The sequence below is a fragment of the Strigops habroptila genome, chromosome 3, assembly GCF_004027225.2.
Source record: "Strigops habroptila isolate Jane chromosome 3, bStrHab1.2.pri, whole genome shotgun sequence".
In the NCBI taxonomy this organism is placed as follows: Eukaryota; Metazoa; Chordata; class Aves; order Psittaciformes; family Psittacidae; genus Strigops; species Strigops habroptila.
The window spans coordinates 28,502,929-28,529,663 of record NC_044279.2 but is presented as its reverse complement, the minus strand read 5'-3'; the positions used below and the strand labels follow the sequence as shown (position 1 = coordinate 28,529,663).

The 26,735-nt window shown below is 41.4% G+C and overlaps 1 protein-coding gene and 1 long non-coding RNA gene across 4 annotated transcripts; both read left to right on the top strand.

Moving 5' to 3' along the window:
- The first annotated feature begins 1,196 nt into the window (after positions 1-1,196).
- On the top strand, positions 1,197-9,741 carry LSMEM1 (leucine rich single-pass membrane protein 1). 3 transcript variants are annotated; one of them, XM_030478660.1, is made up of 4 exons: positions 1,197-1,213; positions 5,453-5,593; positions 6,346-6,483; positions 9,076-9,741. In XM_030478660.1, exons 2-4 carry the CDS (start codon positions 5,467-5,469, stop codon positions 9,282-9,284), a joined length of 474 nt encoding a protein of 157 aa, XP_030334520.1. In that variant the 5' UTR covers positions 1,197-1,213; positions 5,453-5,466; the 3' UTR covers positions 9,285-9,741. The 3 variants fall into 3 exon arrangements, with proteins under 3 accessions (XP_030334520.1, XP_030334518.1, XP_030334519.1); XM_030478658.1 differs by lacking the exon at positions 1,197-1,213 and adding an exon at positions 1,520-1,836; XM_030478659.1 differs by lacking the exon at positions 1,197-1,213 and adding an exon at positions 2,096-2,154.
- Positions 9,742-12,204: 2,463 nt separating this feature from the next.
- On the top strand, positions 12,205-26,361 carry LOC115604968. The gene is made up of 2 exons (XR_003990456.1): positions 12,205-12,426; positions 25,817-26,361. It is a non-coding gene; the product is annotated as an uncharacterized LOC115604968 (long non-coding RNA).
- The last annotated feature ends 374 nt before the right edge of the window (positions 26,362-26,735 follow it).

The window sequence follows — 26,735 nt, the reverse complement described above, 5'->3', positions numbered from 1 at the left end:
TAGTGATTACTACACGAATGAAAAGCTGGAACATTAGCAACAGCCAAAGGTTGAAACAGATGGGTTTATTTGCCCATTCAGCAATGCAGTTGGGTTAGTCTCCTTGCTTTAGTAGATGCTACGTGAAACTGCCTTGCTGTGTTTTGAAGGTGTATGATCTACATAGGGTCTGCACAACAGCCTAGTGTAGACTTGTCATCACTTTTCTCAGGGTGAAATGTTTTCTAGTTCTGGTACTGCACAAGTGCACACCACCTTCTCCCTTATCTTACCAGAGCCATTCCAGCTGCCCTGCTTTCGACATGTTAAAAACTACTTCCTACCCTTGGTTTCTGGCTCTAGAGCACTGAAATCTGCCAGTAACTGAGAACTGTCTGTCTTAGGGATGAGGGGTTGTAATGTAATAAAGACACTAAATCCCAGCTAGCTTCAGCTTCTGAACTAGAAGATCTCTCAATAAAAGCGCTTGTTAAACATTCTTAGAAGTGTAAGTCAAGTTATCAGCGAAGGAAAGAAACCTCACACCCCAAAACAACCCCACCCCGCACCCTGAAAACTGCTGCTTGCTCTGATAAGGGCTTTTTGCTTTGGGTTTTTTTTTAGTTTCAGATTATAGCACAACCTATTCCAGAAACTGCATACATGTCAATCAGTTGTACCTTCTAAATTCTTTTTTTTCACTGCAATAACGTATTATGTAAGAACTTGTTTGGCTTATGAAACTGATTCTGTAGAATACAACAAGGCCTTCAGCTGAGGTCTCTGCTATTATTGACATGTGCTATCAGTGTTTTTCATGCAAGTGGAGAAGAAACTTCTGATCCTTGAGCTAGACGAAGCTGTCTTTGTTTTCTCAGCCCATGTTCCCACAAGCCTGGTGGTCTCTGCCCTGGTTGCTGGGAACTGCCTTTGGCACCCTTCGCTCATGTAAAGCAGCACTTTTGATAGCTTCCTGTCCTGGCAGTGTTTTCCAGTGCTTTCCACAGGAAAGCCTGGCAGGCGGCCCAGCACGTGGTTGCCCTTTCCCCCATTACTCTGCCTCTGCCAACTGCAGAGACCAGGATGGCTTCCAAGGCTGGCTGAGGGGGGACGGGCCTCTTTGCTGCCATGTATGTTCTGATGGGTTTGTAGACCTTGTCCAGCTTTGGACTGCAGAGACCTGGGTCCTTGCCTTACCATTCAGGATGGTGTCAGGAATCTTTTGGAGATGGAGGTGAGAGTTTTTCTCTGGCTTGCACATCCTTGCTAGCAGACCCGTGCAGAAAGGGAGGAAGCCCATTACATCTGCATTACTGGCCCAGTTACTTGGACTGGGTAGCAGCAGAGCTTGTCAGCTTGGGGTGGGAACTGTGAGTCAGAAGATGTATCCTCTTGTTTCCTGAAAGAAAAATACTTTGTCGGCTTAAAGGATTCAAAATTTTATATGTATAGGATGACTTCAGACAGGGATTGTTGTTTCAAGCTGTGGTGCCTTCATGAGTGTCAGCTGGCTGTCATTGCAGTGTGCTGGAAGAAAACGTGATCACAAGAACTGTCTGCGAAGGAGCAGTTACCAGTGCTCACAACACAGCTCATCAGAATCTGATTTTTAAACAACTAGCAATGTCATACAAATTAGTCCATCCCATAATACTCTCTCATTTGAACTGTTAAGGTGTGGGGGAGAAGGAGGAAAATACCCTGGGTTTTTTTAGCCTATGCCTTTAATGTACTCACGTCTGCAATACTGTAGATATGACTCTTCTGCATAGCAAACTGGTTAATCATAGCTACAGTGTGGTAGCTATGACTCTTCTGCGTAGCAAATGAGTTTGGAAAGGCACCATAAACCAAAAGGTTAGTGAAATATTGATCATCAGTAACAAGCCTTCTCATTTTCCATGATGGGATATTATCATGATGATTCCAATACAATAAAAAAGAACTGTGTATGTGCTGATTCCTTTATAAACAGATCGATACTGTGAAGTCAGCATACTTAGCCAAGATGAACTCTAAATATAGACTGAAAGGGACAGGCTGTTTCATAGCTGCCTCCATGGGTCCTGCCGGGGTTGACAGGCTCTAAAAGTAGCGAAAAAACAGCAGAACAAGTGGTGATTTTCACTGGCTGATCTCTTCCATACTGGCACATTACTTGAACGTAGTTATGTTGTAAGTAATGTTTCACTCTCCTGCTTTTTAATTCCTTTTAGATTTTATTTTTTTCTGTGAAGAATTTCAGTGTGTTCTTATTCTAATTTTACCAGAACAGCTTAAGAAGAAATTTAGAAGTCACATGGGGAAAAAAGTCTTTAAGCAAGGTTAAAGTACGAGATAGAGTGACTCAAAAAACCCCAGTGTGTAGATTAGTTTGTTGGGAAAATAATACTTTTGGTCAGTGGCACTGATGTCTCTATCCTCCTTTGTTTGGCATGTCAATAGAATCAAACAAATGTAATCTAGACTTTGTTGAATTAATAATGGTTATCTTCACTGTGATTACATGCACAGTGAGGAAATCAGTTTTAAAATAATAATGAATGCAGAAACATAATTCGTAATATTAATGAATCCAAGGTACTCACGTTTATTACCACTCAAGCTGTTAAGAAGAGTCTTCCCTGAAGTTTCAGGGAGGTACTAATCAAAATGCTCAAGAGAAACAACTGCTCTTTGGAAGCTAAAAATAACCAAAAGCCTCTGTGCCACGAGGTAGTAACTCCTAGCACACCATTGTTGAAACACAGGGCTCTCTAATGATGGCAGCTGGCCACGGATGTGCTTGTGGGGAGACAGCAGAGCCAGCGCCGGTGGGGATGTGGCTCACAGACCGTGCTGCCTGGCACCATGTGGCAACCTAGGGGAAGGGCAGTGGATACAGCCATCTGTACCCATACAGCCGTACAGTCCTGAAATTATTGCTAGACACCTAAAAACTATACTCTCGGTAAGGGTGACCACTACTGTGCCAGCTTTCTACCTTATCTTTGTATTTTGCAGCAACAACTCTGAACAGACAAAAAGATTCAGCTGTAATCTTTCCTTACACTCTATTAAACAGAAATGTGAAAGTGTACATGTAGGCCTGTCAATCTCCACTATCAGGCGAACAGGCGAGTAAGACCCATTGTCAGGCACGATTTAAGCACTAAGTCTTCAGACTTAGGCTCAGTGAATGTTACTTGGCTGTGTGCTCCAATCTGGGGGAATTGCAACAATCATCTTCTGCATTTGGTTTGATGAGGGAAGGACTGGATCTTTTCTCTAAACACTCGGGGCTATTCCTCAAACTTCAGGTTTTTAATTTAAGCACTATGTTAGGAAGCTGGTCACATTGTGTTCTCTGTTGCTTGGAGAGGGAGAGAGGGCTCAGAGGCATGTCAAGAGGGCAGTTCAGCACAGCTGGGATTCAGAAGTCACTCTTAGGGGCTTAACAACCTCCATCAACAAGAGATTCGCACCCCATGAAGTGCTAAGTTAGGTTTAGCAGGTAAAATTGACCTTGAGAGCTTTGATAAAATACTAAATAGGTAAGAGGTCTTCGACTCCAAGTCTAAACTAATCTCTGTGAGTTCCCCCCTTACATTCACCAGCCAGGGAAAGGCACCTTCAGGCTGTGACTGTAAGGTCAAAAAGACATGTCTTATTCTAAGAGGAATATTACCTGGAGGTGTGTATTTTCCTTCAATAATTACACATAAAGTTTTCAGTGGCCAGTGTCATCTAAGACACCTAGTTACAGCATCTGCATCTCCTTCTGGCTAGCACTGTAGCTTCTTACTAGAAGACATTTTTGGAGTCAGGGTGTCCTGATTTCAGCATAAAGAAAACCAAAAGACTGTTAAGGAATAACATGCAATTCATAGAGCAGCCTGCTTAGGTATTGCTTTTTTTCTATATATAATCTTCCTTTATAACTGTATTTATATAAGCAATCATTCAATGAGTTCATGCACCCAGACTCTGCTGAGAAGTGCTGATTAGGCATCACCCAGTACTTTTTTTAAAGCAAGGAGTGTTAGTCTGAAAAAAAGTCTTTCCCATTAGGCTTTAATTTGTCCAAAACTAGCATCTATGTGGAGTAGAACCACATTTGAAGACCACTTTTTGCTCCATTTTTCACAAATAATAACTTCACAGTGACATTCTAAGCAGAGGACCTAGTGACATCTTTCCTGCCAGTGTCAGTGAAGGTTTGGCTTTCACTGTGGTCAGGTTATCACCCTGCATCTTACACACCAGATCAAAAGGGTTATACAACTAAATAACTAAAGTCAAATGAATGCCGAAACCTGTCAAATAGATTTTTCTGTTTCTCTCCTTCACATACATACATAAATATATGTATGCGTAAGTATATACATGTGCACAAACACAATGCGGAAATAGAGACCTTTTGCAGGAGTGATCATATCAGTTCCAGAAAAGGTAGAATAACTAGTCAAAATTAGAGACAAGAATGACATTAGCAACCAGACAGGTCAGCTGGTAGGATGTTTACCTGGCATGTGAGATAATGAAGTTCAAGTCCCTGTTTTGAACAGCTAGAACAAAGACTTGTGTTTACTTATTCAGCCTGCAGAACTGTTTTGAACTAATAGCTACTCTGAGATGAAGTACAGTTATTTTTTCATCCCTGTTTCTTTCCTAGTAATGTTTAGGATTCGATCCATGGAGAAAGGATATTTTTACTACTTCCCACAAAGTTCTAACCATAAATTCTATATCTCCATCTTTACCTATTCTCTTCTTTGACATCCACCAAATACCAACTCAACATCTGCATGTTATTTTATAAATACTCAGCGGTTGAGAATGTAATTCTGATCTTTTATTTGATCTTGCAATGGGATCTAAGTATAGTTCATCATCATCAGAAGTGATTGACTAGAATGGCATATTAAAAAAGAGAAAAAAATACAGAAAGGAAATGTAAGTTATATCCAGTTTCTTAAGGACATCAGTCAATACATTTTAACTTAGAAAAGATGAACAAAAAGGGGTATGATTCTGATTACAGGAGTTACACAAAGATTCTATGGGAGATCATTGCTAAAATCTGTGAGGTATGCACATGGATACTCATCTCCAAAGACATTGCTTCAGTTGTATTGGGACCCAGGGAAGGGGATGACCTCAGCGGCTCAGGCATAGCCAATATTCTATCTTTTCAATCTCATGGCTTCTTCATACTCTCAATAAAAATAAAAATAAAAGGCAAAAAACCCAAAACAACAAAAAAAACCAAAACCCAAAACCAAATGAAATCTTACACTCTTCAAAGATCTCCAAGAATAAACAAGTGCTATGTACTGAGTTACCCTTGCCTTTGAGACCCAGTAAGTGTGCTGGTCCTTCAAATCCCTTTATTTTAAAGGTTAAGACTGCTCAGCATTTCCTTAGAACAGGACACCAACTGTTACCAGTTATTTCCCATATCCATGTTTTAATTTACTTTTTTAATTATTAGTTCTTTTAGACACAATGGAGAGGCCTTCCTTGGAAGTTAACCTGTCCGATACTCAGGAAGAAGGGAAACTTTATGTAGTTGATTCCTTAAACAACCTAAACAAACTAAATGTTTGTCCAGATGGAGCCCAACATGTGCTAGGTACGTATAACAGGCAATGCTCTGTGGTTTTCTGTACATACAACAGGCCATCAAAAAGAGTTATGTATGACATTTGAAAAGGCTGATCTTATTGTGTATCACTGCTGTCAGCAGCCCAATAGGCTAATATATATGTCAAGCTCTGTACTGAAAAACGTAAGAAGATTGAAAATGGTGTAATTTAGATCAGATTAATGGTTTAGCGGCTCCTGCTGAGTATTTAAGTTATCAGGTTCTTGAAAATCCTTGCATTTGGCTAGGGATTCACTGTCAAGCCTGAACTTATCTTCCATTTCAACTGGGATCCATGAGGTGATCCCTTGCAGGATAATGTCTCTAGTAATGCTCTATATTCACCTACTACATAAATAGCATTGTAACTCTTCACAAGCAACAAATTCACACATGGCAATAGAAACAACAGAGAAAATCTGTTCATTCTTTTAAGACGCATCTCCTAAGGAGTCAAACCAGTTATCTGAAATATCCCATGAGACTTTTAAGTATTTTAATTTGTAAGTAATTTCTTTACTTACAGTTTCAGGTATGGGCTCTCACACTTCTACTGGTTTTACATGGCTTTTATGTTTGATTTCTCATGGCAACAAAAGTATTTTCACTCAGTAATAGCTAAATATATTTGAATTATGATATATTCTGCATTTTTTCATGAAGCTAGAAGCATTTTGTCATGTTTATCCTAACCAACCCTAACAAACTTTACCACCAAATAATTTGTCATCTCATAATAGATGAGGAAGAGGACATTGGTGCTACTGAAGAAAACATGGCAGGGAGCAACATAAGAAACCAGCGTTTGTTCTTCGTCACCTTCATTCTTACTTTGATCGTTAGTTTGGCACTTGTTTCATTCGTAATATTCATAATAAGTAAGTAAACCAAAGAGTGGTTCTTAAAAAAATAGGGTAAATGAGAAGAACTTTGCTGAAATGTGTCATGCTACCATATAACATGCTACTGCTGTATCTGCATGGTCAAAGGCTTTGGCTGGATATGGGCAGGGGGTCTTGGTCTGGGGTGCAAAACCACAGGTCTCTAATCTGTGAGCTAGAATGCAGAATTTTCTTCTTAGTGCAAAGGTTTTGTGAGCTTCAACAGCTGTGAAGCATTCAGCTCAGCAGCGCTATAGGGTGTTGCTAAAAATGCTGACTGGAAACTGAATTTTAAAGATGACTGTACATCAGTGAGATACTCTGACAACATGCCTCCCATTCCTTTCCAAATAAAACTCAGTATTGGTGTCATTCCACTGCAACTGGAATTACACCCAGTCTACCTGCATAAGGACCTGAAGGTTGCCAGCTAAATACTGACTGGAAATTGGTTTGGAGCTACAAAAATCTCAAACGTAAGAACCAGAAAATTTGATAAGATGTATTAAGTCTGTAGATGAAACTACAGTTCTGCTTCAGCTGTGCTGGTTGGGCTGGCTTAACTAAACACGTGGCTACAGGTGACTTTGCTTTATGGAGCCCTTGCCATCTTGGGGTTTTCTGGGCTAATGGTAATGAACAGAGTATGAGATACATTATTTTAACTTACAAGTTGATTTTCAATTAATTGGAATCCATGTGAAATCAAGATTTCTTTTATCCTATAGTAGGGGATTCACTGGGGCATAGCAAAAATCCTCATTTTCCTTTTTCAGTAGGAAATCCTAACCCTTGACTTGCACACGAATGCTCAAAGAACAGAATATCAGACAAGTAAAGTGCACAAAGGAGATTTTAAGTGGCATAACTGTAAAACCCTAATTAAAATACCTCATACTTGAATTCTAAATTTATTTAATGGGGAACTGCTAAAAGTAGACCCCTGGTATAGAAAAATGAGTAATGTGCCCCTCTAGTGGAAAACTGGCAAAGTAATAGTGAAAAGACTAATTACAGGGGTTAAAGGAGTTTAGTTGGGCTCAGGTTGGTGTAGGCCTGTGGTTTTTGAAACTGATTTCCAGTAGTGTTTCAGATTATGTTAAAATCCATAGACAGATTTGTTTAGCATTGGCACTATTAGTTTAAGCTTCAAAACATGCGTAAATTTTGTTAACTTCAGAAGGCTCCAGAAAATAAAAATAAAAAATATAAATATCCAAGATCCAGAGGGACCTTGACACACTTGAGAGGTGGGCTGATGCCAACCTTATGAAGTTTAACCAAGCCAAGTGCAAGGTCCTACACCTGGGTCAGGGCAATCCCAGGCACTGCTACAGGTTGGGCGGAGAAGAGATTCACAGCAGCCCTGCAGAGAAAGACTTGGGGATGTTGGTTGAGGAGAAGCTTAACATGAGCTGGCAGTGTGAGCTTGCAGCCCAGAAAGCCAACCATATCCTGGGCTGCATCAGAAGAAGCGTGACCAGCAGGTCGAAGGAGGTGATCCTGCCCCTCTCCTCTGCTCTCGTGAGACCTCACTTGGAGTACTGTGTACAGTTCTGGTGTCCTCAACATAAAAAGGACATGGAGCTGTTGGGGCGAGTCCAGAGGAGGGCCACGAGGATGATAAGAGGGCTGGAGCACCTCCCATATGAAGACAGGCTGAGAAAGTTGGGGCTGTTCAGCCTGGAGAAGAGAAGGCTGCGTGGAGACCTCATAGCAGCCTTCCAGTATCTGAAGGGGGTCTACAAGGATGCTGGAGAGGGACTCTTCCTTAGGGACTGTAGTGATACGACAAGGGGTAATGGGTTCAAACTTAAACAGGGGAAGTTTAGATTAGATATAAGGAAGAAGTTCTTCACTGTGAGGGTGGTGAGACACTGGAATGGGTTGCCCAAGGAAGTTGTGAATGCTCCATCCCTGGTAGTGTTCAAGGCCAGGCTGGACGGAGCCTTGGGCGACATGGTTTAGTGTGAGGTGTCCCTGCCCATGGCAGGGGGGTTGGAACTAGATGATCTTAAGGTCCTTTCCAACCCTTACTATTCTATGATTCTATGAAATATAGAAATATAAAAATATAAAAATAGCTCCAGAAGTGTACATGGCAGTTATTCATATTGGTGTTCCAGAAGAAACTGGCCTCCAAATGTCAGTATTTGCAAGAATTTTTCATTAATCTAAATGCTTTAGGAAATCCAGTGATGTGGCTGTAGTCTGCTGTGTGTTTTAGTAATTCTACTTTTAGAAAAATACAAGTGCATGCTGCCCACAAATAACACCCTGGAGCCCCTAAATAAGACATTTTCCTGTGAACGGCAATAAAATGGATACACTCCTGAAGACTGCAAAATTTTTCTGGGCCATATTTGATTTTATTACCCTGCACTAAACTAAATAAACCAGAAAATAAGCATTTAAAGAATGTAGTGAGCAGGTAACTCCACCATAACTTATCATTAGGTCCTGCAGTTGCTTTCCAGTTTAATATTTTTATTCATTATAATTCCCTACAGATTCCCATGGGAATGCAAGAGAGGGTAATAATGCTCTTGACTTAAATGTTGCCAATATGTGTATGTTTTCCTTTTCAAGTTCAAACTAGAAACAAGATGGACCAAATATCAAGCAGACTAATAGCTGAAAAGAAGAACATAGAAGAGCTTAAGAAAATTAACAACATGATATTAAAACACCTACATCAATCAGGAATTCAGAAAAGTGGGAGATACTTCTTCACAGAGTCTCCTGATCTTCGTGATTACCTCTTTACCCATGCTGAGCTGAAAGTCCCTGAAGAATAGATCTTTGGAATGAAATTCGAGGATATTCATGTACTCAAGACATTTTCACATATGGCACACGGGTTACTTAAACATTCTGATATGGTCACAGGAGCATTAGAAAGGCCAGATGTATGAAAGATAGTAGAAAACAGTATTTTATCCTGTTTCATATGAATATAGAGTTGACAACTAAGCCCATATGATTTAAAATAAACAATGGATTGTCAATAATTTTGGGCAAGAGTTCCAGATTCTCTGTGCATTGTAAATGACAGGGCTAAGGGCTTAGTTTTACTTTAAATGTGAGTGATCACAGAAAATAATAATTTCTGTTCACATGATTCCAGCATGACTTTATTCACTTAGTCATTCTCCCATTTTTTTGGAACAAATTTTGTGTTTGCTTCTATATTATTTGTATTTCAGGATAACTTCAGATTCCTTAACTTATAAATAAATCCAGTTCTGCCATGGAGTTTGGTGATTTTCCTTTCTGTTCATGTAAACAGATTGACTTACTACTCCTTTTGTGAGAAAACAAACTTGAATAAAATCAAAGCCTTTCATAACATGTCATATTCAGCCCAAATTTGTCTTGGCTGAACATGTGTATTATATTGTCTCATATGTGAAACAGGTTTAGAGGACTCAGTCTGGGAAGACCCATCTTGTAGCAATGCTAGTACTCTGTAATAAGTATTTGCTGGCAGTTTCTGGGTGAAGGCCAAGTATTTTTATAAAGTGATGTGGGGAAAATGCTACATGTTCTTGTACTCTTCCCTCTAGTTGCTGTTGGCCACTATCAGAGAATGGCCAGATGAAATCTGGTCTGAACCTTCATGTTTTTAAAATGGAGCAGTACCTCAGAGGGTAAAAGCAGGAGTAAAATGCTTTCTCACTCTGGCTTTACACAGTTGTGGAGACCAACACCCAGAAGTGTGATCACTTAATGCACTGGTGGGTAGCTTTGTCATTTTAGCATTAAGAACCTTCTACTGGTACATACATTAAGAAGCCACCTCCATTATCAATAAATTGGTTACTCCCATCTCAACAGTGCAATGGCAGCTGACACTATGGAGTATGTCCAACATCGTCTCTTTTACTCTGAGGTCTGTTTGTCACCCAATGCTTCCTTATCTTTTCTGGACAATTTTATACAAATGTCACCAAAGTCAACAACTTGTATTGCAGTCTCCTTTTCCAGAATGACTGCTAGTCCTTCCTGTGATGGCTACTATGTTGTCTACAACAGAGTGAAGAACTACGCCCAGGAATCTTTCTTGGTATCACTCTGTTCGGATTTGCCCAACCATTCTATTCCTGCTATTAGGAGTGCTTTGCTTCACACCTATGTTTTAGGTCACCTTCTTTATATTTCTTGATTTTTCTTTTCCTGACACATTACTGTCAAGTCATTCACATGAAAACCGTGAGGTCAGTCTCAAGACTTCATTACTCCTGCTATTAATGCCCAGCTGCAGTTGTAATTATCTTCTTTGGACATCACAAGTAGTTGTTACAAAGATGACTTCAAAATAGCTAACAGAGAATGATAAAAGTAACTGTAGAATAAGTTGTAAGGAAAGAAATCCTAAAAGCCCAACCCAAACATCTTTCTGTATATGCTGCTAAACAATGAAAGAAAAGGTATCCTAAGACTAAAACCATGACACTCGCAGCGTTGCTTCTCTGTTCTTCTTTGAGCTGTCAGCTGCTTTTTAGTGGCAGTATTGAGTTCCCATCCCTCCCAGTCATCTTGTAGGTACTGTAAGTGCTTTCAAGCTCCTGTCTTGCACCAATACACATCTCTACTTGTTAGCCAGGGAGAAACAACTCTAGCATTTTGTACTCAGTGCATCTCAAATACGTGGATTTGTCACATCCCTTGTTGTAACTGCAGCTATTAGAGCAGTCTGAGTCCACTAGAAACTGACACCAACAGTCAATAGATTTTTTTTTCTGGCAGAAGGCTGTAAATAAAATCTGTGCTACAGCAACAGTCCCCAAAGAAATTAAAGCTTCTTCGTCTCTCTGATTTTGTTCTCAATTACTTTTAATCTAGTTATTCAATCAGTACTCATAATAAATCCACTTTTTCTGTCTTTATTATTGATTAGAAGTCTCGGGGGTGGGATAGGGTGATGTCACTCCATGGTTTGATCCTGCAAGGTGCTGAGTGCCCTTAAGTGCCACAGACTTAGGACCAGCTTGGGCATAACGATATGCAGATATGCTCAGTATCACAGAGGACCGAGGCCCCGAGTCATTCTTTCTGTATTTAATTGCTTCTTCAGTTGCAGTGATTAGCAATTAAGATCATTGACTGAAGAAGTGCAAAGATCCAAGGAACTCCTCCGGCTCATTCTACTAGCACTGCTGAAACACATCTGTTGTTGGAGCCACTTGTGTACAAGGGAGACACGGGGCAGCACTGCATATGGCTGCTTATGGCTTCTCAGCTAAAGTTACCAATATCCATCTACAGTTAGAACCGCTTCCGTATGAGACCAGAGCAAGGGTTTAGAGGGCTGCCTTGGCAGCAAAGTGCCACAACCACTTCACCAACACTTTCTGGAGTACCCCCCTAAAAAGAAGCAAGTAGCAGCTCCTGCAGGGGGATGTTTCTGTCTAATCTATTGACAGTTAAACAGTCCCAAACAAAGCTTGACTCTTAAAATCTACAAACTTGACCCTGAAGTGAATTTCAGCTCATTCCAGAGCTCCATAATTAACAGCTAAATGACTAGTAAACCACAAGCTCCAGCTGCATGTGGTGTAACCACTGTGCTGTATATGGATATTACAATGTCTCTTGTCGACACAGGCTGCACATCTCAGGAGCCTTTGCAAAGTCTGCTACTAAGACAAAGAACAGGAGGAAGGTGATCTGACTGTCACAATTTCATCTTACAGTAGCCACAGCTGTTCTCAGTGGTGCTGCTGCTTTTTCTCTGATTTGTAGGCTACAGATGTATCTATCTAAAGTAACTTGCTTTTCAGTATTTTGCTGAGTCCACTGTAAATTAAAATCATGCAAAGGGGTTCAGATAACAACATGCCACTGACACCCATCTCTCTCAAGAGCTGCAGCTGCTATCATTACTGGCTTCAGACAATTTTCTGGTGAATAAATCTGGACAATACTAGAAAGATGCTGGTAAGCAGGGAGAAACACTTGGAAGATTTAACCAGTAAATTATCTTCAGCTTCCATCACAGGCATCATGGTGCCAGCCCCTGAAGTGCTGTCTGAATCTTCAGGTGGTTAGGTCGTATCAGTAGACAAAATACTTTCTTTCCCTGGCTAGTTTGCTGAGAAATACACTCCTTTGCTCCAGATATCCACAATAGGCCATATTCGTGTTAACCCAAAACCATTGAACTGTATCTGACCATGTGAAAACTACACCTGGTGAGACTATATAGTAATAAAGAGTAGAGGGTCAGCCAGTGTAGGCATTTGCTTGTCTTCTTTGGGGTCATGTTACCATGAGAACATCAATTTGTACTCGGCCTTGTGCTCCTCTAGAAGGAAACAGAGCTCAATATCTACAAGCAGCACGTAAGAACTGAGGACAAAACATTCTTTAGAGGGACCTGTCTGTGAACCAGTAGGAGGTTAGGTAAATCCAGGCGGTAGGCATCTTTAGTAGAAAATGATGCACAGACAGTAAAGGCGCATTTTTGAGAAGCAATCAAATCCATTCCTTTGCCTGACAGCAGCATCAAATTTACTTAAACCATTCCTGACAGATGCTTGTCCATTCACACTGTAAAACATTTAAGTGATGGAGCTTCCACATATCTCATCTTCCACTGCTTAACTAACCATATGGTTGTTTTTTTTTTCCCCTGAAGTCAAACTAAAATTTTCCCTGCTGAAATGTAAGCCCATTATTACCTGACCTATTGCTTGTGAATATGAAAAATAGTTTGTTACCTTACTTTTTCGTTCTTGTTGTTATTACATATTACACTAACTCTGCCAGCAATTTTACTCTTAAGAAAGCTTTTTTACCCTCTGAGATACTCGGAATTTTAATAACGCTTATTCTTAAACTCTAGTACGAGCTCAGTTCACACGCTTCGCTCATTGACAACAATACAAAGCTGAACACAGGTAAAAACCAATAACGATGTGTGTACTCTGAATCTGGAAAAAGAGAAGAGAAAATTCCAGGAGTGACAAAAGGATTGTCACAAATTTTGTTAGACCACATGCTCTCAAAGGTGATGTGCTGAGTGCTGCACACAATCCAAACTGTTCAGGAACACTAAATGCAGTGTCTAGGTTATTTGCAAAATGAGCAGAGTGAAACAATGTTCAACAAAACAGCAGTATTGTCAGAACTAGAATTATCTGCAGAACAAAATCCCTTTCATTGGGTTCTGAAGTCTTTGAAGATCAAATATTTATTTTCATTCTACCAAAGCATACTATTGTAAAATTACACATGAAATTGCTTGCAAATATGCATTTTCAGTTTCAAAATTCCAAGTTTTCTTACTCATTTCACCCTGTCTGACTGAAGTTTCTGCTTTGAGACTCAAAACCTACCCCAATGAAAACGGCACCAAAGCAATGTGCTCCATTGAAAGCTTTAGTGTTTTGAAAATGTTTATTCTGGCAAATTTGCAACCAGTTACAACTGGAACTGAGATTAAGCAACACACACATACATATACATATAAAAGGCAAACAGCAACTAAAAATTGGATTTGTTTTGACTAGTAACTGAAAGTCATCTGTCTGAGAAGATGCTTAACTTGATCTTCTTATAGGTTGTTGGCGTAATTTATCTTGGAAGATGTTGGCAAATAATGAAAGTTGGATTAAAACTTTAGATTGCATCCCAGTGCTGCTGAGATTAAGGGAACTGTTCTCTTCAATTAAGAAAAAAAGCACATTCAGTCCATTACATGTTACTGTTCTTAGTTTCCCACCAGATTAAGAAGGATATTAAAGAGGGGGACAGAGGGGATGAATGTACTGTCACTTCCTCTGGGATACATAAAAATAGTAACACTACGGCCAAATACGTTAGTCTTATTCGAGACCCCAATCAATCTTAGAATTCAGGAAAAGGCTTTTATAGACTCAGTCTCCTCTCCTTTCTCTGGTTCCTGGGCCACATTTCAGCAATCGGAATGCTGCCCACGATTCACTGATGAGCCAGCAAAACCCCTGAATGGTAATGAGAACCTTCCAGTAGGAACAGCACAGTACTGCTGCTAATTTATCACTGTGAGGCAAAACGCATTACACACAAGAGTGAAATGACAATTTAAAAATCGATTGCCTGCCAATTTAAAAATCTATTCATAATTGTGGATTTGCTTCTCAAGTTCTGCACTGCTCATTTAATTTCGAATATTTTCTTCACCACGTAAGCGACTTTGTAAAACAGTGCTTGCCTACAAGGTGACACAAAATTTTGAGACACACAGACTCCCTTTGCTCTTCAGCAAAAGCTCATGACTAATTCGTTAACTTCCAATAATGCTTTAGTATTTTCCTGAAAGAAACGCTGAAGCATTTTCTTCAGAAAGACTTCTCCCTGAGTACTTAAAATCATATGGGTAGATATGTAGGTGATAACAATATTTTTATTGATTTTTTAACAGAAGGTGTGACATGAATTCTACTTCTTTTTGTGCATCAGCAGTGACTGACTGACTTTGCATCCTGGAGCAAACTTAAATAACTGCATAATGCAGGAAAAGTTTGCTACCTGTAAACTAATTATAACAAACACTGAATTTAATGATATTCTTTTTAACAGAGTTTTTAAGTGTATTGTTTTTAAAACAAAATCCCAATGTCAACCAACTTACTGTGAGACACAAGGAAAGTTTTCTTGCAGATGCTCACCTGTAAGGTTTTGTTCAGGCTGGTGTGCCTGAGCTGCTGCTTTGATCTGAAGCAGCTCTGAGGTTGCACTTCTTGCTTGACACAGAGATGGTAACTGAATGACTTTAAAAGAGTGCTCACTGGTCCTAGTGTTTGGGGGCTGATGCAAACTACCTTGAGCTGCACACAGAACTCGGCAGCAGGAGGATCCCCAGCTACTGACAGCAAGTGAGTCAGCTCACTGAAGTACATGGGGAGTGAATGAAACCTAGTGAACTGATTCAGCACCTATAAATAAACACTGACTGACTCACTGAGGCCTCCTCCAGAGGAACAGTGGTAACAGATGAAGTGGTAAAAGAGGAAACAGCCCCGAGTTGGAAAGCTCTTAACACTCTTCACGTTTTCGTGTCTCCCCCTGGAAACCACCTCCAGGCAGAGCAGATGCTTTCGGGTCTTTATTCAAGCAGCAGGGCACAGGGAAGCAGCAGTCACTGGTCAGCTCACACCTCTCCTGGCAGGCCTGTCAAAAACGTCACCTATTTCTATGTTTGCAGTGCCCGAGCAGGCCCCGAGAGCCGTTGTTGTTGTTGTTACTTCTAGAAAGATCTTCCATTTATCAAGACTCCGTGGCCTCTGCAGGGAGGGGAAGCCTGCTGGCGGGGAGAAGCAAGCCGAAGAGAGCCAGAAAGCGGCTGCCACTGCAAACGGTAGCCCTGTTCCCATGCGCTGCGCGACCGCAGCCCCACCGCCCAGGGCTGGCGATCCGCTCTCCCACGGGGCGGGCGCCGGGTGCCCGACCGCTACGCGGCGGCCGAGGGAGACCCCTGGCGGCCGGGACCGGCAGGGCGGCGGCGGGCGGGCGCGCCTCAGGGCTGAGGAGCACAGAGAGCGCGAATGGCGCTGGGGCGGAATCCTGCGGGCAGTGGCCTCGGCACCTTGGTAGGTGTGGTGCGGGTCGAAAGGCCGGGGACGGGCGCGGAGGACGGGCAGCCCAATAATCCGAGTGCAGGCTGAGGGCACGGCGAGAGGCACGGCGGGCTGCAGGGATGCGCCCGCACACAGGCGCCCATGTGTCGGGTGTGAAGAGAAATGGGACGCCTCCATGTACTTCGGCCAACGGGCAGTGCTGTGCAGAGCCCGCTGTCGGAAAAGCCTCATTTTCATCAATGGCTCTCTTTCCTCCTCCCCCGAGGGGCAGCATTAATTTGGTGGAAATTGTCAAGTCATACTAGGCTTGCATTTGGGGAAGCAGCATGGAGGTTTGGAAAAAGCACAGTTGATCAAAACCATTAACTTAATAAATATGAATGCACTATTGTAAATGTTCCTTTTAGTGTTTACAATCCAGTCACTGCTGATTCCATTATCATCATAGAATCATAGCATCATAGAATGGTTTGGGTTGGAAGTTCAGACTTGAAAGTTTGCCTGGTTCTGACCCCCTGCCATGGGCAGGGGCACCTTCCACTAGACCAGGTTGCTCCAAGCCCCTGTGTCCAACCTGGCCTTGAACACTGCCAGGGATGGGGCAGCCACAGCTTCTCTGGGCAACTTGTGCCAGTGTCTCACCACCCGCATAGTAAAGAATTTTCCCAAATATCTAATCTAAATCTACTCTCAGCTTAAAGCCATTCCCCCTTGTCGTGTCACTACATGCCCTTGTAGACCTGAGAAGCTACTCTGCTGTGTACTACACCAGTTCACCCGGGTGCTTGTGACCAAATCGAGTGTAAAAAGGAATTAAACGAGTGCCTTTTGAAATGTCCCTGAGTGTTCCAGCATTCCCTTCACTGCAAACGTGGCAGCCTTTCAAAAGAACAGGCAAGAGCAACTGCCAAGGTGAAGTCTGCACTGCTCTCCCAGCCTGGGGAGGAAGGGAGGGAGGGAGGAAGAAAGGAAGGAAGGGAAGGAGGGAGGAAGGAGCAGAAGGCAGGCAAGGCCTGAACTGGAGGAGGGGGGTGTCTGACAAGTCACAAAATATGGACCTCTCAAATATCTGCTTTGGCTATGTATGGGGCAGAGCTGGGGCATGGGCATTTTCAGGCCAGCAGAGCCTGCTGTGTGCGTTCCCAGGAAAGGGTCTGTGGTGGCCCCTGTGGACATGTGAAATACAGCCCTGCTTGGGGCAGGTGAGGCAGGAGCGAGGGAGCCCTGTGCTCAGCACGTGGCATTTGCCAGGCCTGGGAGCTGTGGTGGTCTTTTCTGAGAAGTGGTTGACTTGGATCTCACTAGTCTGTTCAGCATCACTGTTTTCCTTCCTTCAGATTTGTGAAAAAATGACATTTTGCCAGTCAAAAAAATTTGTGACTGGAATGGCCATTCACATGCTGATGGAGGACATACTGCTAAGCCTATTAGACAATCACTGACATGGAGACATACACTTGAGTCATTACTTTGACAAGGGTTAGGCATATGCATTGATTTGGGGGAGATGTAGGCCCTCTTGAAAATTATTATAATGCAAGGGGAAATTTTGTATCCATGATCTATCCACTCATTTTGAGATGGAGAATTTTTTATGCCACTTGAACACTTTCCAATACTCTGCAGGGCTAGTAAGGATGAAGGCATTTCTTTCAATAAACATTCTCCATTATGCTTTATAGACCATCCTTTTTTGTTCTGTAAGAATCTGGGATTTGTAGTTTGAATTTCTATGATCCTACTGGAGTAGCTATGTTAGCTGTCCCAATGTTATTATGCAATACCTGCCACCCCAAAGTAGCCAGCAGACAGCCTTTCTGCTCTTGAAAGGAGCAGTTAAATACTTCAGAGTGAGCTGGGTCTGTTCAAAATGGGTCAGACCTCTCATCACTGTGAGACTGCAGCCTCCTCTGTTCACATTCCTTTCTGGAGGACTTCTGGTTTGGGCTCAGTCCTTGCAGGATAGCTGCCACCTGACTGATTTCTTTGTTCTGAGTGATTGTAATCTGTTGCAGCTTAAGACATTTCAAGACAAATCTTGCTTGTCTCCTTAAAGTTGTTATTCTGGTATATAAGGAATTTTGACCAGTATTTGTAGTCAGTTTAGTTATCCATCTTGGCAGAAAGTGAAGCATCTTCTTTATAACAGATATCATCATGGTTCTGTGCATCTTAGGACAGAGTCATGGAATCATAGAATGGTTTGGGTTGGAAGGGACCTTAAGATCATCTAGTTCCAACCCCCCTGCCATGGGCAGGTACACCTCACACTAGGCCAGGTTGCTCAAAGCCCCGTCCAACCTGGCCTTGAACACTGCCAGGAATGGGGCAGCTACAGCTTCCTTGGGCAACCCATTCCAGTGCCTCACTAATACCATTATTTGGCATGCGATAAACTATTTGGTAAACTTCCCATCCAGGCTCTCCTTGCCAGCTCCAGGTGTCCTTGACAAGTAAAAAGTCTTTATGACAGTTTCCAACAATTTGTGTTGTATAGCTTAGTTCTAGCTCTTTGTTAAGTATCTAAAAAAGCAGCGGGGTTTCTCATTTCTAATTAAGTTGCCTCTTTGGGGGATTTTTTTATAAATACCACAGACTATACTTCTCACCTGCTGTTAATTTCTTGCCAGCTACTTCTTGCATTGTATTTTCTTGTTCCTCCAGCAGAAACATAAACTTCATCTGGAAGTCCTGACTGATATGTTTACTTGAAACCATTCCTTTCTCAACTGTATGTTTTCCATGTAAATGTTATAGTTTTAACAACTGTCAGTGAGAACTACATCTAAATGCCCAATAATCTGAGAGGTATATAGCCCTCACCTGGGAAATAGGAAGCAGTATCTGAAATCTCCTTAAGCTTGACACATGGCAGCTGAGCAGCAGCCTTTCATTGAGCTACTGGACAAAGCAGGAGAGGGGATAGTAAGACTGTCATTGCTTTTTTGTATCCTGTGTAGACCATGATTCATCAGATGTGCTCTAAAAAACTGAGCAGATTGGGTGCTGTAGGAGAGAGAGAGATGTGTAAACAGCTCAGTTCTGAATCCTGGCAGACCTTATCTGTGAACTAGATGCTAACTGATCAGCATTGCCAGGAGAGGGTATTTAGATGCTCAGGGAGATCTGCTGCAAAGATGTGTTTGCATGCTTCCAATGTTACATGGCAAATTAGCTGGAGTTTTGAAGATCTCAATTTTGAGCACAGAGGAATGAAGTGGCAGTGAACTGGAAATAAGGTGCTTGGAAAAAAAGGCTGTATCCTGGAACTCAGTCCAAATGATTAGGAAGATAACCAGACAGGAGCAGTATCTCTCAGGATCTCTGTGGCACTCAAATCCTAATAACTCCTAAAGGTGACTAACTATCATGATGACAGCCTTTTGTAAATCTACACCTTAATCTCCCTGGTGTGAAGTGGAGGTAGTAGCATTTTCCTAATTCAAAGAGACATGATAAGGGTAAGCTAAATACTGTGAGTCATCTAGTGAGAAGAACCAGATAATGGCATCTCTTTTTTTATCCCAGGGAAAACAATAGGAAAAATCCTATTAGGTTCAACAGACACAGGATTTTCTCAGAGTTTTATTCTGTCTTGGGTAATGTGAAAGGAAGAGAACTTCTTAACCCTGTTGCTTTTATGTCTGGCAATTCACATTCAAAGCTGTATCTGAAAAGTAGTTTCTATTCGAAGGCCAAAGAATATGGTGGGGTTTGGCATAGTGTGCACTGGAATGTGCACGTGGGGATCAGGGCTTCCTGCAAAGCAGATGGGCTACAGGGAAGCAGTGACATTCATTGGCAGATCTTGCTCCATTTTTAAGCTTTCTACTTTCCCCCACATTACAAATTGCTAAATTGAAAACACAGACATACAATTCCTACACATTGAGACATATGGTCTGTGGAATATGTAATGTCCGACACCTTCAAGGAGAGCTGTATGCACCTGGGCACATTCACCAGTGCATGGCAAAAAGAAAACTGCTTTGCTAGTATAAGTGCTGGTAAAAGGGAGATTGTGATGGGAAGGTTTAAAACAGGAACTAGAGAGAAATCTGAGCAAAGCTTTTCAGGAGACAGTACAGACTTTTTCCACTAGGTGGTGGAAATCTGCCACCATCCAGAGCTTTTAAAAAACAGGAAAAAACCCACATAATTATGAAGGGCAGGCTGAATTAAGATAGAAAATAGCTGTAATAACAGCTTACAATGTATCGATTAAAATGAGTTCTCTGCCTGTTGAAGAGACAATCATAGAAAATTATTCTTAATGCTATCCCTGACACAAAGGCAAAAATGTCAGTTAGGGAGGTTTTCTGATGTTTTAGAAAAGGAAATGAAAGGATAATTTAATCTGAATGAATTCTCTCACCCTCTAAGGAAGGACTGTCATCTGTAATTTCAGACCATAGGAACTCAGGAAACAAATCTCTCATGCATTTATTTATCTTCAACTGCCAAAATATATTTTTTAAATTAGTAATTTTAATTAACATGCTTCACAGTTCTCCCACAGCCCAAGACTCTCTGCCATGTAAGCATTGTTTCTAAAGGTGTCCTCATGGTGGCAGCAAAACGATCAATTATTTAACAATAACAGATTTGAAAATGACACAATTTTCTGTTGTTCTTGGCATAATTCGTGGCTGGAACAGCAGAGACAAAGCACATGCTCTGGTGCTAACATCACAGAAGGAACAAGGATTTGCAAAGTCACTTGATTCTTCTAATACAGTACCAACCAAAAACTGCTGCTTTTATTCCACCCTTCTTTCTTCAAAGAAGCCATATGTGATATATAACTCATGTTTTAAGATGAAAGTAACTACTACAGTCACAGATTTCAAAGACATTGAGGATTATACTATACATTTGGTAACCTCTAGTCAACTGGGGCCTCCCCAGTTAGCCAGGACTGCTGATAAATGATGGAAAGTGGCTCAGTGAGCACTTCTGCCAGCTCCCTCAGTACTCTTGTGTGAATCCCATCTGGACCTGTAGACTTGCGTGACTTAGTGCTGTAGCAGGTCACTGACCTTGGATTATGGGGGCTTCATTCTGCTCTCAGTCCCTGTCTTCCAGCTCAGGGTGCTAGGTACCCTGAGAACCAGTCTTGCTATAAAAGACTGAGGCAGAGAACGCATTAACCTCAGCCTCTTCCTCATCCTTTGTCACTGTTTCCCTCCCACATCCAATAAAGGATGGAAGTTCTCCATAGCCCTCCTTTTGTTGCTAATGTATTTACAGAAACAGTTTTTATTGTCTTTTGTGGCAGCAGCCAAATTAAGTTCTAGCTGGGCTTTGGCCCTTCTAATTTTCTTCCTGCATAACCTTACAACATCCTTATAGTACTCCTGAGTTGCCCCTTCCTCCAAAAGTCATAAACTCTCCTTTTTCTCCTGAGTTCCAGACAAATCTCTCTACTCAGCCAGACCAGTCTTCCTCCTGAGCAGCTTATCTTTTGGCACATGGGGATGTCTTGCTTCTGCACCTTGATGATTTCCTTCTTGAAGCATGTCCAGCCTTCCTGGACACCTTTGCCCTCCAGGACTGCCACCCAGACTGTCCAGTGTCCTGGACAGGCCAAAGTCTGCCCTCCAGAACTCCAAGGCAGCAGTTCTGCTGAGCCCCCTCCTTACACCTCTAAGAATCAAAAACTCTATAATTTTGTGATCGCTGTGCCCAAGACAGCCTCCAGCCATCACATCACTCACAAATCCTTCTCTGCTCACAAATGACAGGTTCAGCAGGACACCTTCCCTGGCTGGCTCCCTCACCAGCTGTGTCAGGAACTTATCTTCCACACACTCCACAAACCTCTTAGACTGCTTCCCCTCTGAGTTCCCCATGGGCTTCTTTTATATGGGGGAAGGGGCTTGACTACCATTTCTCCTCACCTGGCCCAGGTCCTATCAGCTGCTGTCATGTGAATTGCAGGCTCCTGTCAGCTCTTGTGGCTCCCTGTGAGGTTCCCCTCATTCAGAACCTCCCCTGTGCACCTGATGCTTGTGGATTGTGAAATTAAGCTCTACTGTGTAGTTAATGTGGCTGAGTACTATCTGGAGAATTTTGAAAAAGAAATTCCCAGCCAAGTGGAAAACAAAACAGAAAACATGTCAGCACTTTTCTAGAGAATGGCCATGACCTCCAGCACTGGTAGTGGTAACCAGAAGAGGGCTTGTTCAATTCTGTCTAAAGCCCTTCTTATCATCTCTACTTTTCCTAGATAAAGGGATTGTGCCAGGGCAGCTAGTTACACTTATCTCCAGCCTGATTGCCAAAAAATAATGGAGCATACAATGGATATTCTGAAACTAGTGTAAAATACTCTTCCATGAATTAGCCATTCATATACTCGGGTGACCACTGAACTTGATATACTTTTTCTAGTTTGGGGTGGTTTTTTTTTTTTTTGAGGTGAATATTTGGTTGCTGCTCAACTGAAATCTAACCAAACAAGTATGCTGGCTACATATACAGTACAATGGGAAGTCCAGATCAGAACTGGGATGACGTGCTATAGTGATGAGAGACAGAAAATCTCAAGTTAGCTAGCAATACTTAGACAGGTATTGCCATACCTAGATTACTTTTCTCCTATTAATTAAAAGTTTGGTCTTTTTCTTGGGTGTTATTTACAGACTGCTGATATCCAGAGCAAATAATATTGCAATGGAAATGGTAATAAAGGAGGTGGTTACTCCCTTTTTGTTTGCTTTCTGGAGTGTGATTCAAAAAGTTAAGTTGTTTGAAGAATTTAAGACAGCCTCGTTTTTTGTCCTGCCTAAATATAAGGAGTAGAAGCTCTGCATTCCACAGATACTCTAATAATTTCCAGAAATCCATTATTCATTAAATGTTACACCTAATTTTAGGTCTCTCATTTTGCAATGTTATCCTTCACCCTCAAAAATCTAATATCACTTACGTAAAGGTTATTTTAGAGGCTTCTATAACACAGAATCACATTAGCAATCCAAACCATTTCTTCTCCATGCAGAGACTTTCACCCAGGACAATATTATTAAAATGCACAAGTTATAGTACTTCTCTTCAACTTTATTTGCCTTTTAATAGTCCTGGTAAAGTACTGCTTCATTTGCAAATGCTTCCCATCATGAAAATGGAATATATCAACACTACATTTCTTATCTCAGCTGGCTTGGGTGCACTTGCAGCAACATCTATCTCAGATTATGGTGCTCACCCAAGACAGTAAGTAGCACAGGGACAAGCCTGTGCTGAATGTAATACTCTAATGGCTACATTTCTCTGAGAACCCACACTAGTTAGTTTTAAGTTAGGGTTCCCACAGCTTTACAAATCAGGCATTTGGCTGCAGAAGAGACAAGCTTTGGGGTCTATGATACTAATTGCCACAATGTGAATATAATCTCACGGGTCAGGGCAAACTTGGTTCCAGGTAATGGCATTATACCTACGCAGCTTACAGTTTCTTTTGTAAATCAGTAAGCATATGTGAAAACATTTGCAACCTTTATTATAGAATTTCTCAGTAAAGTCTATGTAGGCTTACTTAGCACTTGTTAGACCACATCTAGATAGTGCATCCGGTGTTGGGCCCCCCTAATAAACTAGCGTGAGTTCAGCAGAAGGCACCAGGACGGTCAGTGGCTGGAGCACCTGCCCTGTGAGGAGAAGCTGAAGGAAGGGGGCTCTTTCGGTATGGAGGAGAGATGGCTTTGGGGGAAGCTCACACCATCCTACCAGTTCCTGTGGGGAAGGTATCAAAAAGATGGAGCTAGACTCTTCAAAGCAGTGCATCACAGGAAAATGAATGACAAGGAACATAAACTGAAACAAGAGAGGTTCTGACTGGATATAAAGTACTTCTTTTTTCCCACGAGGACAATCAGGCCCTGGAACAGGCTGCTTAAAAATGTTGTGCAAGCTCAGCCTTGGACCTTGTCAAGAACCAACTGGACAAATCCTTGAGCAACCTGGTCTGAGCTCACAGGTGATCCTGCTTTGAGCAGAAGATTGGACTACAGACTTCCTGAGTCCTCTTCCAATCCATGTTATAGTATGATCTTGTTCACATTTATTAATTCCTACATGTATCGCTAGACAGGTTTTCAGCAAAGTGGCCTTTAGTTTGATTCACCACTGAGAGGCAATGCCACTGTCCAATAACCCTGGTGGTCTGATTTTCCAGCATGGAAGATTCCCAGGAGACTGTGGATCACAGTCTCAACACTGAATGCATCAGGACATGAGACGGTTTGTTGGAAAGTCTTCTTAGAGATTCCTGTAGCACACAGCACTGTAACATTTGAGCTGCTTCTCTGAAGAGAGAGAAGCACAGCAACAGCTGAAGAAATTGGGTTTTATCCATTCTTGTTTGCCTGGTGTGATTAGGTAGCTCCCAACATAAAGTAGTTGCTCAAGCATTTGACTCCCAGGTGGTACATACCTTCCCTTTTCCTGTCTCTATTTTTAGTTTAAGCACTTTGCAGAAGGGGTTATTTGTTACTTCGTGTTTGTATTTTGTGTAGAACGAAGTAAATTCAAGTTCAGTTGGTCTTAGGTATCATAAACCAAACAAATGATATTCAAGTCAGGAGGATGTACAGCACCCCCATGTATTAGCAGTAACTGCATGATGTTGCAATTCCCTTAGTGCCAGAAGGAAAAAGAGATTAAGGTAAACAAGATGCCTGGAGGACAGAGCACTTCCTATATTAGAGTGCTATAAAACTAGTCACCTGGGCTGGCTGCTTCAGATCTATGATTTTTGTAATATATACCACTATGGCAAAAGAGGAATTTCACCTCTGAGCTATGAACTGGGGAGACAATCAAAGGATAGGTAGAAAGTGAGAAGGAAACTTGAAGGAGGAATAATTGTACTCTCCTAATTTTTGTATTCTAAATGGCTATCCCTGTTTGAAACAGAAAATTTGAACACCTTTTCAAATAAGAGTATGAATGTGGAATGGAAGATAAAAGTATGAAATGGGTCAATAATAATAACAATAATTAGAATTATAATTATACAATTGTATTATTTGTGTGTGCATGTGTGTTTTCTGAGAAGCTGACAAGAGCTGGCATATGCATGAATGGAGTTCGTACTCTTACTTCTGGATAAGGGAGCCAATGGTGGTGCACTGGCAGCTCTCATTCTAGCATTTTCTGATTTCTGAATACCTGAAATTACAACCTGAATATTCTTTTGCTGTAGGCTTTTTTATATTACATACAGACATATGCATGAGTAGGGGCGTACCCAAATGCACACATAAAAGCTGTATTAAATTCATGCACGTCTAAACACATAATAATAAGTTATTGGTCCTCCAAAATGCCTTTGATCTTACACATGCAGGTGCAAAAACAGATTAAAAAATCCAGAAGTGTAGGTTCGCACAGATGTAACATTTAATCTCAACATGTACTTTTTCATTTTTATTAAAAAAAGGTTCTATCCAATGGGGGCAATTTTATACTCGTCTGGAAGATTGCTTGGTAAGCATGAGACAAATTCCAAGTGGTAACTGTTATGTCTGATACTGGATTTAATACATGATGGGAAACTTCAGGCTGAACATGTTCTAGGAACAATTTTCTTATATTTCAAGGTTCAGGAGCCCATAAATCTCTTATCAGGGCTCCTAAATTAATGATTACAAGAAATGGTTTCACCTACTCTTGTACTGAAAATAGCTTCTTTTCCAATTTCTATCAGTTTTCTTGCTACCATGAAGTCAGTTCAAATGATTTTTTTTTTATCAATTTAACAGCCCTCCTGGTCTAATCTCACCAAGCAAATGAAGAGAAACTCCTGTACCCATAGACAGTGAGGATGATTTTAACCTATTTACAGGTGACTCATTGGATTTTTCTGGCTTGTTCTATGAATTCTCAACCAATATCAACAATAATTCATTTTTTTTTATAGATCCTATCATGTGTAAGATCACAGCCACCAACCATTATGCAAAGCCAGAACAGATGTGGCTGCTGATATCAATTGCTTAAATACTGAGTGCAAGATTGCATCAAACCTTCTGTAGATTTACATGATGAGAACTATCTAGTTTTTTGCTTCCTTACATCTGAGTTAGTAAAAACTTTTACTCATCTGAGTGTATTGCTTCCTTCAGGTAATGATTTTCTCTAATGGATACAGTGGGAGTTTTGCCACTGACTTTAGAAATTTTCATCCAGTGATGTCTAGAACTAGGTCCAGATATATCAATGGCGGATCTGGGAAACTTGCCCAGTGACTCAAGCTGGATCTTTTCTCCCTGTGGCTCCTGAGAATGTTTGTTCTTCCTGAAAATACCATATTCCCTAAATGGCACAGGAAAATGTCAGTTGAGGCCACATACATAAAAAGTCTTGATTAGGTGCAAGGACTTAGAGCTGGATTTTCTGTATCCTGTTAGCAATGCTCTAGGTTGCTTGTTTTATATGATTTTCTCAATCTTGTATCCTGAGTTTGTATCTGAGTCATGAAATACTCACTCTTGGTATGCAGTATCCAGCTTCAACAAAAAGGACAGAGAATGCTCCTTTGTGCAGCTTACATGTAGCCCTGTGGAAACAGCATTCAGTTGTGTGTGGGCTTCATACCCCATGAAGCCAAAAAGCTTAATTTGGATTTTTCTTCCCTGCTCCTCATTCCCTGAGTGAGTGCACAGGTCACTGCAAGGAGAG